Raw genomic sequence first — 19057 nt, 5'->3', positions numbered from 1 at the left:
GTGTTTTCATGCACCGTCTCTTTAAAAAAGCCGGCCGGCAATTCAGCAGCGGTACCCGACAATTTATAACAGACAGAATAGAGCTTCACACATAGATTAGATAGATAGAAACATGTCAGTCACATATATATGAAGTACAGTGATAGTGTTGGTTACTGTACTTGTCATTTAGTATTAAAATAAAGGATTTATTATTAAAAAAATTGGCGTGGGGTTCCCCTTAATTTTAGGCTCTAGCGGAGGTTAAGCAGACGGCTGGGGCAGATGTTTGAAGCCTGGGAAGGGGGTAATACCCACGGAGCTTCCCAGGCTACTAATATCAGCCCCCAGCTGAATACATAGCCTTTACTAGCTATTAAAATGGGGGACCCCCCAAAAAAAATGACGTGGGGTCCCCCCTAATTTAATAGCTAGCAAAGGCTAGGCAGACAGCTGGGGGCTGATATTAATAGCCCAGGAAGGGAGCCATGAATATTGGCCCCCTCCCAGGCTAGAAACACCAGCCGTCAGCCGCCCCAGAAATGGCGCATTCATAGGATGCGCCAATTCTGGCACTTAGCCTCGCTCTTCCACGCTGCCCTGGTGCGGTGGCAGGGGGTAATAGGGTTGGGGTTGATGTCAGCTTATAATGCCAGCTGACATCAAGCCCAGGTTAGTAATGGAGAGGCGTCTATAAGACACCCCCATTACTAACCCCATAGTCAAAGTTAAAAAAAACACAAACACCCAGAATAAAGTCCTTTAATTGAAATAAAGACACAATCCTTTATTGTTCTAAATTAAACCATACTTACCGTCACGCCCATTCCAGCTGAAGCCAACGATCTCCTGCAATAAAAGAAAAATAATAAAGCAACCTCATCCTTACCTTTCCATGGTTCCCACGACAGCTTCAGCTCTGCTACATCGAGATGACAGGCTGGACCGCAGCAGAACGCTGCCATCCAGCCTCTCATCCCGCAGACACTGAGAAGAGCAGGCTTGCTTGCGCTGCTCAGCGTCTCTCTGTGACGACATCCAGATGAGCCGAGTTCATGTCCAATGAACTCGGCTCACCTCATGCACGTCACTGACAGCGTGGGAAAATTCTCAAGCTGAAGCGGTGAGTGCAGGAGAATTCTCCCACGCTGTCAGTGACGTGCATAAGGTGAGCTCATGTCCAATGAACTCAGCTCACCTCCTGCACGTCACTGACAGCGTGGGAGAATTCTCCTGCACTCAGCGCTTCAGTGTGAGAATTCTCCCACGCTGAAGCGCTGAGTGCAGGAGAATTTTCCCACGCTGTCAGTGACGTGCATGAGGTGAGCCGAGTTCATTGGACATTAACTCGGCTCATCTGGATGCCCTCACAGAGAGACACTGTGTAGCGCAAGCAAGCCTGCGCTTCTCAGTGTCTGCGGGATGACAGGCTGGATGGCAGCGTTCTGCTGCGGTCCAGCCTGTCATCTCGATGTAGCAGAGCTGAAGCTGTCATGGGAACCATGGAAAGGTAAGGATGATGTTGCTTTATTATTTTTCTTTTATTTCAGGAGATCGTTGGCTTCAGCTGGAATGGGCGTGATGGTAAGTATGGTTTAATTTAGAACAATAAAGAATTGTGTGTTTATTTCAATTAAAGGACTTTTTTCTGGGTGTTGTGTTTTTTTTAAATACTTTACTAGAAATTCATGGTGGTCATGTCTAATATTGGCGTGACCCCATGAATTTCGGGCTTAGGGCCAGCTGATAATGCTAAACTGGCCCTAACCCCTTTATTACCCAGTGAGCCACCGCATCAGGGCCCTGGATGAGTTGGGTACAGCGCCAGAAGATGGCGCTTCTATGAACGCGCCATTTTCCGGGGTGGCTGCGGACTGCAATTTGCAGCGGGGGTGGCCCAGAAAGCTTGGGCCTCCCTGCGCTGCGGATTCCAGCCCCCAGCTGCCTAGTTGTACCTGGCTGGACACAAAAACAGGGCGAAGCCCCACGTCAATTTTCTTTAAATTATTTCATGAAATAATTAAGAAAAAAAGGGCTTCCCTATATTGTTGTGTCCGGCCAGGTACAAATAGGCAGCTGGTGGTTGGGGGCAGCCCGTTCCTGCCTGCTGTACCTGGCTGGACACAAATATATGCGAAGCCCCACGTCAATTTTTTTTAAATTATTTCATGAATTTCCTGAAATAATTTAAAAAAATTGAAGTGGGGCTTCACACTATATTTGTGTCCAGCCAGGTACAGCAGGCAGGAACGGGCTGCCCCCATCCACCAGCTGCCTATTTGTACCTGGCCGGACACAACAATATAGGGAAGGCCTTTTTTTCTTAATTATTTCATGAATTTCATGAAATAATTAAAAAAAAAGTACGTGGGGCTTCGCCCTATTTTTGTGTCCAGCCAGGTACAACTAGGCAGCTGGGGGCTGGAATCTGCAGCGCAGGGAGGCCCAAGCTTTCTGCCCCCCCCCCCCCCGCTACAAATTGCAGTCCGCAGCCACCCCGGAAAATGGCGCGTTCATAGAAGCGCCATCTTCTGGCGCTGTACCCAACTCATCCAGGGCCCTGGTGCGGTGGCTCACTGGGTAATAAAGGGGTTAGGGCCAGCTTGGTATTATCAGCTGGCCCCAAGCCCAAAATTCATGGGGTCACGCCAGTATTAGACATGACCGCCATGAATTTCTAGTAAAGTATTTAAAAAAAACACAACACCCAGAATAAAGTCCTTTAATTGAAATAAAGACACAATTCTTTATTGTTCTAAATTAAACCATACTTACCATCACACCCATTCCAGCTGAAGCCAACGATCTCCTGCAATAAAAGAAAAATAATAAACCAACCTCATCCTTACCTTTCCATGGTTCCCACGACAGCTTCAGTTCTGCTACATCGAGATGACTGGCTGGACTGCAGCAGAACGCTGCCATCCAGTCTGTCATCCCGCAGACACTGAGCAGCGCAGGCATGCTTGCGCTCCTCACTGTCTCGCTGTGACGGCATCCAGATGAGCCGAGGTCATGTCCAATGAACTCGGCTCACCTCATGCACGTCACTGACAGCGTGGGAAAATTCTCACGCTGAAGTGCTGAGTGCAGGAGAATTCTCCCACGCTGTCAGTGATGTGCATGAGGTGAGCTCATGTCCAATGAACTCAGCTCACCTCCTGCACGTCACTGACAGCGTGGGAAAATTCTCCTGCAATCAGCGCTTCAGCGTGAGAATTTTCCCACGCTGTCAGTGACGTGCATGAGGTGAGCCGAGTTCATTGGACATGAACTCGGCTCCTCTGGATGTCGTCACAGGGAGACGCTGAGCAGCGCAAGCAAGCCTGCGCTTCTCAGTGTCTGCGGGATGACAGGCTGGATGGCAGCGTTCTGCTGCGGTCCAGCCTGTCATCTCGATGTAGCAGAGCTGAAGCTGTCGTGGGAACCATGGAAAGGTAAGGATGAGGTTGCTTTATTATTTTTCTTTTATTGCAGGAGATCGTTGGCTTCAGCTGGAATGGGCGTGATGGTAAGTATGGTTTAATTTAGAACAATAAAGGATTGTGTCTTTATTTCAATTAAAGGACTTTATTCTGGGTGTTTGTGTTTTTTTTAACTTTGACTATGGGGTTAGTAATGGGGGTGTCTTATAGACGCCTCTCCATTACTAACCTGGGCTTGATGTCAGCTGGCATTATAAGCTGACATCAACCCCAACCCTATTACCCCCTGCCACCGCACCAGGGCAGCGTGGAAGAGCGAGGCTAAGTGCCAGAATTGGCGCATCCTATGAATGCGCCATTTCTGGGGCGGCTGACGGCTGGTGTTTCTAGCCTGGGAGGGGGCCAATATTCATGGCTCCCTTCCTGGGCTATTAATATCAGCCCCCAGCTGTCTGCCTAGCCTTTGCTAGCTATTAAATTAGGGGGGACCCCACGTCATTTTTTTTGGGGGGTCCCCCATTTTAATAGCTAGTAAAGGCTATGTATTCAGCTGGGGGCTGATATTAGTAGCCTGGGAAGCTCCGTGGGTATTACCCCCTTCCCAGGCTTCAAACATCTGCCCCAGCCGTCTGCTTAACCTCCGCTAGAGCCTAAAATTAAGGGGAACCCCACGCCAATTTTTTTAATAATAAATCCTTTATTTTAATACTAAATGACAAGTACAGTAACCAACACTATCACTGTACTTCATATATATGTGACTGACATGTTTCTATCTATCTAATCTATGTGTGATGCTCTATCTTTCTGTTCTAAATTGTCGGGTACCGCTGCTGAATTGCCGGCCGGCTTTTTTAAAGAGACAGTGCATGAAAACACTATTATTTTTTTAAATAAATCCTTTACACTAAATGACAAGTACAGTAAGCAACACTATCACTGTACTTATTATATATGTGACTGACATGTTTCTATCTATCTAATCTATGTGTGAAGCTCTATTCTTTCTGTTCTAAATTGTCGGGTACAGATGCTGAATTGCCGGCCGGCTTTTTTAAAGAGACGGTGCATGAAAACACTAATATTTTTTTTAATAAATCCTTTACACTAAATGACAAGTGCAGTAACCAACACTGTCACTGTGCTTCTTATATGTGTGACTGACATGTTTCTATCTATCTAATCTATGTGTGATGCTCTATTCCTTCTTGTCTAAATTGTCGGGTATCGGTGTATGCCGCTGCTGAATTTGCCGGCCGGCTTTTTTAAAGAGAGTGTCTTCTGAGCAGTTTGTCAGCTTTTGGACACCTTTGCAGGTGTTTTCTATGTGTTTCTATGTGTTTTTGTTTGCCTGCCATTGGTTTTAACGGTGTTCGACGGTGTTCTAAGGTGTTCGACGAACAGTTCGACGAACAGTTCCTCGAACATCCCGGTGTTCGACGAACCGAACCGAACCCGAACACTACGGGGGTGGCTCAACACTAGTCATGAGTTAAAAAAGCAAATTACCAATTATTCTGTATCATGATCTGTGGCCTAGTCTTGGCAGCCATTGATGGGATGCAGATCTGATATTCGACATGAATGACTTTTCAACGACTGCTCTCAATAATGAGGAATAATATTCTACAGGTCAAATTTTTGGTGGATTTCGGTCATCACTTTGGAATAGTTCAAAATCATTAGCATATTACCTGCTTAAATAATTTTAACTTTACCTTTGAATGATTTTCATTTTAGTGCAGAATCTATACTGAAAATTGCAAATAAGGTGACCATTAGAGATGAGCTAATCTGACAAAATTCAATTTCGCCAAATTGTGTGGATTTTATCTGGAAACTCGATTCCCAGCAAATTTATTCTCCACAAATTTAATGTTCCTTATTACAGCATGCGGTCTGGTGACATCACGACTTGCAACCGCGACCTAATGATACACACTGTAGGCCTGGGCTTTTGGCTGCAACTAGGCCCAGGATGTTGGATGCCCCTGAGCACATGCATTGTAAGACTGCAGCAACATCGTGAAGTCATGACATTAGCCACAACCTTATGACACTTTAGGCACGGGCAGTCACGCCCCAGACCTAGTCTTGGCTAGAAGTTCCGCCTAGCATGAAGATATTTTGGGTTTCAGCATGTGGCGCTGGTAAGAAGTGGCACCAAGAACCATATAGGGCAGAGCAAGCGGCAGAGATGCCCAGAGAGGTGAATGGTGAGGAATTTTTTTTTTTTTTTTTTACTTTTGTGCCAGCCCTGTACAGTCATTTTGCTGAATTCGCATAGAACGAAATACAAAACAAATTGCATTCTGGAGAATACATAGTCAAATTTGAGTAGAATAAATTCGCTCATCTCTAGTGACTATGGTCTTAGTCTTTTAATTTAAATTCACATTGTGTTATGGCATGGCTTAAAGATGTAGAATCCTAGCAAACTACTGACATGGCTATATAGATGAGGGATAAAACTTTTTATGCATACCTAAGTTGATGGTTATACTGTTTGCATGACTGATAAAATCAAGGATTTATTCCCCTTTGTATTGAATTCACAAGTGTACCGTTGATGGTCTCTTGATGAGAAGTGCCCTCACTGAAAGTTTATCAAACCTTTCAATCTGCTTTGAGTGATAACTGTATTGTCGAACCTGGAGACTTGTTTTCCTCAGTTATGCAAGTACTATGACCATCAACCGAGTATATGTAAACTGCTTCAGCCTTTACTTGTCTCCATTTAATGTCAATGGGGTAAAACATACCCAATCCATAATGCACAGGCTGTCATATCATGTCATACAGGGGTGGATTAAGAGTAGCAAGGGCCCCGGGCAGTTTAGAAGGGGTGGGCCCCCCACACACACACACACCTGATGTATCATGTGACATGTCACATGATCCCCTGTAATAGATCATGTGATAGTTCACGTGAAATAAATTTTGCACAATATTAATATATTATAATCATTTTTTTACATTAATTGTATGACTTAATATTGAGCACAATTAAGTATCCTGACATCCCCTATATACAGTATGAGACCCTACACACAATATGAGCTGCCACATAATCCTCATATATACAGCGGGAGGCCGCACGTAGCCATCTATACACAGTGGGAGACCGCACGTAGCCATCTATACACAGCGGGAGGCCGCATGTAGCCATCTATACACAGCGGGAGACCGCACGCAGCCATCTATACACAGCGGGAGGCTGCACGTAGCCATCTATACACAGTGGGAGGCCGCATGTAGCCATCTATACACAGCGGGAGGCCGCATGTAGCCATCTATACACAGTGGGAGGCCGCACATAGCCATCTATACACAGAGGGAGGCCGCACGTAGCCATCTATACACAGCATGAGTCCGAAAGGCGCCATCTATACACAGCTGGAGGAGACCGCACGGCGCCCCCCAGATACAGCGGGAGGAGGCCGCATGGCGCCCCCCAGATACAGCGGGAGCAGGCTGCATGGCGCCCCCCAGATACAGCGGGAGGAGGCCTCACGGCGCCCCCCAGATACAGCAGGAGGAGGCCGCACGGCGCCCCCCAGATACAGCGGGAGGAGGCAGCACGGCGCCCTCCAGATACAGCGGGAGGAGGCCGCACGCAGTCACGCACACACACACAAACATATACAGACATATACATACACGCATAAACACATTTGAAACACAAAAATACATATAAACAGACATCACACAATGATATCTGCCTGCACACACACACACTGTGACACGCACGCATGCACACACACACATCACTCACCATCCCTCGGCTCCAGACATCGTCCAGCTCCTCTCCGATGCAGCAGTGCAGGGCGCACATTGTGTGACGTCACACTAGCAGACACGGCCGCGCACAGGGCCATGTCTCCTAGCTGTGACGCGGCCGGGCCAGCACAAGCACACATGGAAGTTAACAGTTGCAGTGCTGGCCAGGCCGAAGACGAAGCAACCAATTTTACATTACAATATTACCTTTATGAGACTCATCACACACTAAGTAATATACTTTTTACCAATCTTAACTTACTGATTTCACTTTGTTCCCAAACTGATAATCTACCTGGTCAGCTTAATTTTTTGTAAGATCAAAGAAAATGTGCAAAAAATGTAACTTTAAATGAGGTTAGCCAATTTATCATACATCAATTTATGCGACAATTCATATCTGTGTCACAGATAGCAAATTTTCTAGCTTAATGAAGGATACCATAATAATAACTATACAGTCTCTAATATAATTACTAGTGAGGAGCGAGCACTAAAATGCTCGGGTACTCGTTGTCAGAGGTATTACGCCACTTTTACGAACTCACAATAAAACATACCCAAAAAAAGAGAAAAAAAAGAATTTTCCTGGGAAAATGTTAAGGAACATCCTTTCCAGGGTAATGACTTGTATATAAGGCAAAACAAATAACCAAAAACAAAAATGCTACTCCACACCTTGGACTATGTTCACACATAGCATTTTTGATGCATTTTTGCATTGCTTTTCAACCAAGACAAATGCATTTACTGGTAAATGTCATTTTACTACCTTATCTTGCCCTGTGGTATGTGAGACATGATCAGACACACCCTGTTTCATTTATGAAGGAGGGATTGTGAAAGTCACAAACACTATTTTTGCAGCCTTACTATTCTTAAAGGGCCAGCAGTCGGCTATGCTTTGTTATTCCCATTATTAAAGACTGTGTCTCCTATACTGTTGGATTGGATATTTAGTGACTGCTAGGGTTTCCAAGAAATTGGACGCACCCCAATACCCCTTTGAAGAGACATAGAGGAGGGCCTCAGTTAAAAAAAATGTTCTCATTATAAAGGAGAGGGTCTCCTATAGTGGTAATGCCCATTCAGTGACTGCAAGGGCTGCCAAAATTTGGGAAAAACCCTAATAACAATTTAAAGACACATAGAGGTGGGCCTCAGTAACAACATATTCCCACTAGAAAGGAGCGGGTCTGCTATACAGTTATAGGGTATGCAGTGAGCCCAACGGCTGCCAAAATTTGGTAAAAACCTAAATACCAATTTAAAGACACATAGAGCTGGGCCTCAGTATCAACATGTTACCATTAGAAAGGAGTGTGTCTCCCATATTGTTCTTGCATATGCAGTGACTGCAACAGCTGCCAAAAATTTTGATTAACTCCAATGCCCCTTGCAAGAGATGTAGAGGTCGGAGGGCCTCCTGAAAACAATGTTCCCATTATTAGGAAGTGGGTCTCTCATACTGTTTGCCTATGCAGTGAATGCAAAGGCTGCCAAAAATTTGGAGGAACTCCAATGCCCCTTACAAGAGATGGAGATATGGTGATATGGTAGATATGGTGGTGATATGGTGGTAGAGGATGAGGGGAAGGAGGAGGACAAGAGAAAATAGACAAAGTCAGGAAGCGTATACCCGTGTCTCAGTGTGAAGACAGAGGTGCATGGGAATAGAGTTAGACCTCCCTAAAAAAAAGACACTGTATTTGAGATCATGTTACGCTGCTATCACTTGTTGGTGTTGAGAAGTCTGGTCTAATCCAGCCCTTGTTCATTTTCATAAGAGTCAGCCTGTCAGCATTTTTAGTTGACAGGTGGATGCACCTATCGGTTATAATTCCACCAGTGGCACTAAAAACCCGCTCTGACAACACGCTAGCGGCAGGGCAGGCCAGGATCTCCAAGGCGTAGAGTGCCAGTTCATGCCACGTGTCCAGCTTGGATACGCAATAATTAATAAGGCACAGAGGAATCATGGAGGACGTTGGTATGGTCAGCAAGGTACTCCATCAGCATCTTCCGAAACTTTTTTCTCCTTGTAAGAGTACCCCGCGCCTCAGGGCTGTGGGATGGGAGAGTCTGAGAAAACTGTCCCAGAACTTTGACAGTGTTACCCTGCCTCTGCTGGATTGCATTTGTGTCTCTCTCGCCTGTACTCCTTGGTTGTCTAACGAACTGTGACCTCTGCCGCCAGTGTTTTCAGATGGGAATTTTTTGTAATAATTCTGCAACAAGGGCATTCTGGTACTGCCCCATTTTATTAGGCCTGTCCAGCGTGGGAATAAGAGACAAAAAGTTCTCCTTGTAGCGTAGGTCTAGAAGTGTCACCAACCAGTAATGACTGTCACCCAAAATTTGGACAACGCGAGGGTCACGGGAAAAGCAGCGTAATATAAACTCAGCCATGTGTGCCAGACTGCTAACAGGCAAAACTTCTGTGTCCTCACCAAGAGGATGAATGTCCATGCTCTCTTCCTCATCCTCCTCCTCCCTGTCCTAAGGCCATCCGCGCTGAACTGACGGTATGACAGTTGTGCAGGTAGTACCGTCTATAGAGCAGGAAACTAGCTCATGTTCTTCCTCCTCCTCTTCTTCCTCGTTGTCACCCAATCGACACTGGGATGAGATGAGGCTGGGCTGTCTGGAATCACCCTGTATAGTTCCTTGCTCCATCTCATCGTGCTCCACCTGAAATGCAACCTCTTTAATTGTGCGCAGAGAGCATTTCAGAAGACAGAGAAGCAGGATAGTGATGCTAATTATGGCGTCATCGTCGCTCACCATCTTGGTGAGCTCGTGTAATGCGGTGACAGCACACCAGGAGAAATAGTGGCGGCTGGGGACCAAGTACCGAGGGACGGCCGCCGCCATCAGGTTTCTGAAAGCTTTGGTCTCCACGAGCCTAAAAGGCAACATTTTGAGCTCAAGCATTCACAAAATGTGTGAATTTAGTAGTGTGGCCTCTGGGGCGTTGGTTGCATATTTGCGCTTGAGTTCCAAGGTCTGGGGTATGGACAACATAATGTTGCACTGGGAAAAGGAAGTGGACGTGCTTGCTGATGGTGCTAGTTGAGAGTGTGCAATGACAGGCGCAGGAAGGGAGGCATCTTTGCATGCACCATGGGCAGGGGGTTGGCGTGCACGAACAACAGTGGACAAAGCAGTGGTGTCACCCGCAGACACTGTTTCAGGACCGTGGGGTCTGGCCCACTTAGTCGGGTGCTTTGCTGCCATGTGCCTGATCATGCTGTTTTAGGTCAGGCTGCTAGTTTTGCTATCCCTGATGATGCTGGCCTGGCAGGTGTTGCAAATGGCCTTTTTGGGGCTATCTGCAGAGTCTTTAAAAAACAACCAGACTTGCGAAGACCTAACAGCTGTACTGGCAAATTCCGTCGTGCTGGCGTTACGGGAAATGCTTTCCCGCCTTGTTTCTGCAGCCACCACACTGTTTCTTCCTGTCTGTTGTGGTGCTATGCCTCCCTCCCCCTGTGTGCTGCTGTCCTTACTCTGCATGTCCCCCTGCCAGGTTGGGTCAGTTACTATATCATCCACCACCGCGTCTTCCATTCTTACACCCTGGTCCTCCTTCTGAGTTTCTGGCAATTGTGTCTCATCATCATCATCCATCTCTTGCAACAGTAATTGCACTTTCCCACCATTGCCTTCGTGTGACCGTGGCTGCTAAAATATTTGTTCATCACTACACGCGTTCTCCTCTTGACTCACTTGAAGTTGGCCGGGTGAGAGGCCCGAATCTACAAATGGAAAAGTGAACAGCTCCTCTGAGTGTCCAAGTGTGGGATCAGTTGTCTCTGGGCACTTGGAATGGTGGGTTGAAGGAGGATCAGGGTGAGGAATATGCGCTCCAGACTCACCGGTCCAGACTCACGGCTACTGAGACTTTACCGTGTGGAAGACAGGGTGGTGGTGGTGGTGGCAAAGTGACTGGAAGCATTTTCTGCTATCCAACTAACAACCTTTTGACACTTCTCTGTGTTCAATAGTGGTGTTGTGTAGTGTTGAGCGAGTATGTTCTGTCCGAGTATGCTCGGGCAGAGTTCCGAGTATTTATAGCTGCTCGGTGACATGGTTGAATCGCTCCCATGTGCATGATTTGCAACTGTTTGACAGTTTTATTACATGTGAGGAATGTGTAAGCAACCATATCACCGAGCAGCTGTAAATACTCGGAGCTCTGCCCAAGCATACTCGGCGAAAGGGTTAATAGAACATACTCGCTCAACACTAGTGTTGTGCCGTCCCCTAGTATTGGGACAGGAAGGTCGAGCGACAAGATGTGGGTGTTTGTTGTGGCACAATTTCAGCTTGCCCACAGCCAAGGCCTCAGCCTCTGCATGCACCATCACCATCATGTCCACTTGCCCATACCTTGCCACGCACTTTGCCCATTTTAAATGGAGAACAATATTTTCCACGTTCAATAGAAATGACTGATTTTGGAATGCAGTTATATGTGATACGTCTGACAGAGAACCATGGTTTTAAATAGCAGACCTGTAGTTTACTAATACTATTCTTCATAGAGATCTAGTGTGAATAGCTAGACCGACACACTGCAACAAAATGAAAATGGAAGCCAGAAATGGCTGATTTTAGAATGCAGTTATATGTGATACGTCTGACAGAGAACCACGGTTTTAAATAGCAGGCCTGTAGTTTACTAGTACTATTCTTCATAGAGACCTAGTGTGAATAGCTTGACCGACACACTGCAACAAAATGAAAATGGAAGCCAGAAATGGCTGATTTTGGAATACAGTTATATGTGATACATCTGACAGAGAACCACGGTTTTAAATAGCAGGCCTGTAGTTTACTAATACTATTCTTCACAGAGACCTAGTGTGAATAGCTTGACCGACACACTGCAACGAAATGAAAATGGAAGCCAGAAATGGCTGATTTTGGAATACAGTTATATGTGATACATCTGACAGAGATCCACGGTTTTAAATAGCAGGCCTGTAGTTTACTAATACTATTCTTCACAGAGACCTCGTGTGAATAGCTTCACTGACACATTGCAACAAAATCAAAATGGAGGCCAATATTTTCCACGTTCAGTTCAAATTTCTGGATTTTTATCGCTGTAATATGGAAAAGATCTGGCTGTTTTCTAACAAGCAAATGGAGAAGAAAAAATGGTGTACTCTGAATTGCTTTTCAAGCAAATAACCAGGATTAAGATAAAAAAAAAATAGCCCTGGCCCCTGATACCTGGGGCTATGTCTACAAATATTTGTCACAGCAGGATCAGTCAGAAGTTGAACATGCAATGGACCCTCTTGTGCTGTATCATGCACTGCAGTCTGTCACATACCCTGCCTTGATTTTTAAGGAAATAACCAGGATTAAGATAAAAAAAAAAATTGCCCTGGCCCCTGATACCTGGGGCTATTTCAGTCTGTCACAGTCTGTCACATACCCTGCCTGCCTAACTCCTGCTAAATATGCAGCTGGATTAGTCCTCAGAAGGACTGTTAGTTCAGATGGATATATATATATATATATATATATATATATATATATATATATATATGTTGTGGAATACCTATACTAACTATAAACAAGCAAATCTCTCCCTGACTCTGCAGCACCTCTCCCTACTTTGCCTGTTTCCGGGGTAGACTGCGACGAGCATAGCGGCGCCAGGTCTTATATAGACCTGATGATGCTGTGCGGCCAACCAATCACTGTAATACCCCAACCAACATGGCTACCGCTTTACAGTGCTTGGCAAGCAATCCCTGCATGTTTATTGGCTCTCTAAAGAGCGCCAAACATGCAGGGTGGGGACCTGAGCTCCCGCTCAAGCAACCCGGAAATAGTCGGCGAGCGCCGAGCTTGTCGAGCACCGTGATGCTCGGATGAGTACCGAGTAGTGGCGAGTAGGTTTGCTCATTACTAATTACTAATAATTATACTGGCATCCGTCAACTACCATTGGTATCCATCATATGATGAATCTGTCCCTTGCTCGAATTCTGTTTCACTGTTATATGTGTGAAAGCAAAAGTACGTCATTAGTTTCACTGTTTTCTACCTAAAAATACGTTTTCAATTTAGGTTTTTAGTTTTTCAATGGACACAGACTAAATAGCACATTCAGTTTAAGATTGGATCCACGTATACAACTTTTAATACAGTTTTTGATGGCTTTTTTTAGTTTTTTCTTTATTTGTTATTTTTTTCCAGCTGAAAATACTGTATAATTGTTTCCTTTATACTACCCATAAATCCATCCCCTGCCCTTGGTTCAATCCACTACTGGAGAACTGCATGTGCAAATTTTACCCCAAAACAAGTATTTAATTTAGGTTTTTATTCTGCAGTTTTTCTATTTAGCTAATTTCCAGTATTTGGAAGTTTATATACCTATCATTTATGTTGTGCATTATTTATGACATATCATATATCAAAGTAAGCAAATAATGAACACATTTACCAGGGAACTATATACACAACATAGTATTGATATCAAAATTTATTGATATTTGTAAAACACCAAAAAATATTAGATTGTGCACACAACACAAAAAAAAGATAAACACAAAAGAAATGAAGCAGTCCATTTTCCCTAAAAGCATGACCGTATTTTAACAGTATTAGTCATGGTGAGCATGTTATACAGTACTTTTTCAGATTATTAAGAAAATGTTATGACCATGCTCCATTATGGGAAACCAGGTTACTTATTTCATACCCAGTCACTGCAGCAATGTGTAGCATGTAAATAAACTGGCGTAGCTCAAAAGTCTGCAGACCTGTATATCACACATTGCTGACTCTGTTACTGATACTCAAAAATTCCAGGTACTATAAACCTTAATAATAAGAAGTCACTTTTAGATCAGAAATAGTAATACTCTTAGAGGGCAGCACATAATACAAGGGATCATTTGTTTATATTTCCCATTACTTTCTGAAGAGTTTTCTAATTTACTTTGTTGATCCCTGTACCTAAAATTTTCTTTGCATTCTTTAGCTGCTAATACCAAATGCAATGCAATCTCGTGCTTTGTCTCTTCGTTCAAGCTACTTTCATTAGTTCATTGATGCAGAGTCATGACCCACATACAGTATTTGATATAAATTAATTTCTACATACTTCCGGCACATGGTGGATATACTCTTCTGTATGTGAACACGTTTCATACATGTATGTGACAGTTGATGCTAGTCCGTATCAGCAAAAAAACTCATTGGGCTGGCCTTCTGGCTTTGGTATTGCTTCAGAATCCACACTGGACCGTGCAGACAGCAACCTATTTGATTCATCTAGATTATGTCGAGTCAAATATTCTCCTTCAGTGGTCTTTGCTTTGGAATTGGGTGCAAGGCTTTCAAATGTCACATAGGAGTCTTGTATGTCTTTAGATTTCCTACCTAGCCCCTTTTTGCATCTTCTTTTTAAAGCTCCACAGCAGACCGTCAAGGTTAAAGGGACAGCAATGACACAGGCTACACTGATCACCACAACATTAATCAGTTTCTGCGTTCCACCAGCACTGACAGCTTCATCAGTGGAAAAGATGATACATTGCTCTTTTTTAGGTACAAGCCCTTTCACACAAACACATGCAATATATTTTGTTTTGGGCATTAGACCATCTATGGTAATTTTGGTTTTTCCAGGCTCTATATTGATCCTTCGCATTTCTCGCTCTCCAAAGATTGCATAGAGAACACTGAATTCTGTAACATTTTTGGCAAGAGGAGCTTTCCAAGCAAGAGATGCACTGTGGTCGGTGTCACCTATAACTTTAACCCCTCTGACCATCCTCTCTGTCACTGGCTGTTTTGTTGATGAACTGAGCATGATGTTGCCTGGATCTTTGATGTCTGGTTTCATAACAGAATTAGGATTAATATTCTGTAGCTCGCTTTCCTGCAGTCTATTACCACCGACTTTAAATTTTTGCATTCCAATGTTTTCCTCTGTAGACTGATATTTTCCTAAAAAAAAGCAGATAATCAAGTGAAATATCAATACAAACAACAAAACAGAAGTCCTTAAACATGTTCACCACCAAAATATAGTTTTTTTTTCAAAAAATATGATTATCATCGAAGAATTGTTTAAGTCCTCCCTAGACTTCCTTGCCTTCTCCAATTTGATGTCAATCTTTGAGCTGGCTGCTAAAGAGATCCTCTGGTCCAGGAGAAACCTTATGTGATGGGCTCTGTCATGACTTGTGACAACACATGTCCCCTCTGTGTTGTCACAATATGGCCGCAGCACTTTCTAGATTACACGATGAACACTGTGGTCATAAAGTCTGAAGCACCCTCTGATCTCAGCTTGCCAAGCAGCTGCTCACTTGAGATCCACTGCTGAGGTACACAAAATGTCACCTGGTAAAATGACTCCCTACATTATATTTTGTCCCTACAGCATAAAGCTACAATGCTTTTTAACTTAGGAAATAAAACAGAAACTTATTGTTTAATGGCTTATTTCAAGTATCATTAATGAGTTCAACTCCATACTATAGCCAAAAGGAAATTAACTTTAAAGGTTTCGAATAAGGGTGGATCAGCAGTAACTCATTGAGGCCATTATACAGTTAACGGAGCGGTGTAGTTTCACTCTGCAGCTGAACACATCCGGCGACTGCCTCACCGAGAACAGGTGACGGGGAGGGTGTCGTGTGTAGCACCCCCACCTATCTTATATTGATGATATTGATGACTTATCCTAAGGGTAGGCGGTCAATATAAAGTACCAGACAACCCCTTCAAGTATCCAGATTGGCCTAGACTTTCATTATCTTGCCACATGCACAGCTGAAGAGTTATTCAAAAGTAAGAAACTTGTGACATGAGGAAGCAGAACACCACCACAACATCACAGCCATGTGATCGCAGCCAAAGATTTCCAGTTTTGACTCTATAGAACATTATCCATATAACCAACGTTATTATAACAGCTTGGTAATCCATTCAGGTATGACATATAGATTACTTTTGGAAAGCATTGGTTTCCAACTTGCTACTTTTCCAATAATCCAATTTTTGCTAGACTTTTTTTAGTCATAGAAAAATGTGCACTGACTTTAAAGGTGTTGGCCCACCATTAAATATTACATTATATTCAATATATAGATGATACAAAATGAACAATATTTGCAACACACGTCTTTAGAAAAATCATTCAATGATCAGTTAAGCACTGTAGGTAACAAAAATAGCAAGGCAGTCAGAAAGCTCTTTCTGTTGGTGCATTGCAGTGAAAAAGGGATCACTGTGCAGAGAACTGGCAGTGAGAATGGTGTCTGAGCATATTGGAGCATAGTGTTTCATTGGCTGCAAGCCATAATCATCACCATTAATAGAAATAAACACTTGAAATAGATCGCTCTGTTTGTACTGACTCTATATAATATATGAGTTTTACTTTTTGAATAGAAGAACTGAAATCAATAAACTTTTTGATGATATTCTAATTTTGTGAGATGCACCTGTAACTCTGTGTGGACCCAGCCACAAATTCTACTCCAGGAAGTGAAACAAACAAGATAAAGGGTGTTACCGTCAAGATAAAAAGGTAAAGGGAGCCGATAAGTGCAGATAAAACCAAAGTATTATGTAAAAAGCACTTTTTATTAAAAAATACTACATGTTTTGGCTTCCTCAGGTGTATATAAACATGCATGTAAAAAAAAGCATGTAAAAAACCTCGATAAAAATGCATGTAAAAAAAAATGCACTCAAAAAAACGTAATGAAAAAATGCAAGTAACCTTAATAGGTGCAGAAAATTTCCAACATCAAAAACTCATTGTGGGAAAGTAACCTAATACGTAGTATAAAGTTAGATTAGACAGTGTAAATAAATTAGTCACATTTTAAGACTGTCTAGTCTAGGTTTGCACTGTCCAAATACAGTTGAAACCAGAAGTTTACATACACTACAGGTGCATCTCACTAAATTAGAATATCATCAAAAAGTTAATTTATTTCAATTCTTCAACACAAAAAGTGAAACTCATATATTATATAGAGTCATTACAAACAAAGTGATCTATTTCAAGTGTTTATTTCTGTTAATGCTGATGATTATGGCTTACAGTCAATGAAAACACAAAAGTCGTTATCTCAGTAAATTAGAATACTTTATAACAACAGCTTGAAAAATTATTTTAAAATCCGAAATGTTGGCCTACTGAAATGTATGTTCAGTAAATGCACTCAATACTTGGTCGGGGCTCCTTTGCATCAATTACTGCATCAATGTGGCGTGGCATGGAGGCAATCAGCCTGTGGCACTGCTGAGGTGTTATGGAAACCCAGGTTGCTTTTATAGCAGCCTTCAGCTCATCTGCATTGTTGGGTTTGGTGTCTCTCATCTTCCTCTTGGTCAGGCGAGTTTGCTGGCCAATCAAGCACAGTGACACCGTTGTTTTTAAACCAGGTATTGGTACTTTTGGCAGTGTGGACAGGTGCCAAGTCCTGCTGGAGAAAGAAATTTCCATCTCCAAAAAGCTTGTCGGCAGAGGGATGCATGAAGTGCTCTAAAATTTCCTGGTACATGGATGCGCTGACTTTGGTCTTGATAAAACTCAGTGGACCTACACCAGCAGATGACATGGCTCCCCAAACCATCACTGATTGTAGAAACTTCACACTAGACCTCAAGCAGTTGGATTGTGTGCCTCTCCACTCTGGGACCTTGATTTCCAAATGAAAATTGAAACTCTGGGACCCTGTGGAATGTGTCAATGACTGCCTTCTGGACATCTGTCAAGTCAGCAGTCTTCCCTGTGATTGTGGAGCCTACTGAAACAGACTAAGGGACCTTTTTAAATGCTTATGAAGCCTTTGCAGATGTTTTTTGCTAATTATTTTAATTTACTGAGATAATGACTTTTGTGTTTTCATTGGCTCTAAGTCATAATCATCAACATTAACAGAAATAAACACTTGAAGTAGATCACTCTGTAATAACTCTATATAATATATGAGTTTCACTTTTTGTATTGAAGAACTGAAATAAATCAACTTTTTGATGATATTCTAATTTAGTGAGATGCACCTGAATATAAAAAGGCACATATGTATGTTTTTCTCAATATCTGACATGAAATCAGAATAAACCTTTCTCGATTCAGGTCAATTAGGATTACCATAATTTTTAATATTTGCCAAATGCCAGAATAAAAAGAGAGAAAGAATGTTTTAAGGCATTTATATTACTTACTGCAAAGTCAAAAGTTTACATACATTTCATTAGTATTTGGTACCATTGCCCTTAAACTGAATGACTTGGGTCAAACATTTGCGATATCCTTCCACAAGCTTCTCACAATAGTTGGTCGGAATTTGGGCCCATTCCTTCAGACTAAACTGGTGTTTACTGATCCTGGTTTGTAGGTTGCCTTGCTCGTACCTGCCTTTTCAGCTTTGCCCATAAATTTTCAATAGGATTGAGATCGGGGCTTTGTGATGGCCACTCCAAAACATTGACTTTGTTATCCTTAAGCCACTTTATTATCATTTTGGCAGTATGCTTCAGGTCATTGTCCATTTGGAAGACCCATTTCCGCCCAAGCTTTAACTTCCTGCCTGATGTCTTGAGTTGTTGCTTCAGTATTGCCACATAGCATCATGAGAAAAGAAGATTATCTATTTTGTGAAGTGTACCAGTCCATCCTGCAGCAAAACAACCCCACAACCTGATGCTTCCACCACCCCTGTTTCACAGTTGTGGTAGTGTTCCTAGGCTTCCAAGCTTCTCTCTTTTTCCTCCAAACGTAACAATGGTCATTATGCCCAAAAAGTTCAATTTTAGTTTCATCAGACCACATGACATGTCTCCAAAAATTAAGGTCTTTGCTCTTGTATGCATTT

General features: G+C 43.0%; 1 protein-coding gene across 1 annotated transcript in view; it reads right to left on the bottom strand.

Annotated features, from left to right (window-relative positions):
- Positions 1-13677: 13677 nt before the first annotated feature.
- Positions 13678-19057, bottom strand: part of LRIT1 (leucine rich repeat, Ig-like and transmembrane domains 1) — a 68285-nt gene continuing 62905 nt past the window's right edge. The window contains exon 5 of the mRNA XM_073681458.1: positions 13678-15164. Within this exon, the coding sequence (XP_073537559.1) occupies positions 14395-15164 (770 nt within the window). The 3' untranslated portion in view covers positions 13678-14394. The remainder of the gene's footprint in view (positions 15165-19057) is intronic.

The sequence above is a fragment of the Phyllobates terribilis genome, unplaced genomic scaffold, assembly GCF_046119375.1.
Source record: "Phyllobates terribilis strain yellow unplaced genomic scaffold, ASM4611937v1 Scaffold_5__5_contigs__length_657084704, whole genome shotgun sequence".
Classification (NCBI taxonomy): domain Eukaryota; kingdom Metazoa; phylum Chordata; class Amphibia; order Anura; family Dendrobatidae; genus Phyllobates; species Phyllobates terribilis.
Note: the sequence above shows the minus strand (reverse complement) of the source record. Positions and strands in the feature narration are given on the sequence as shown.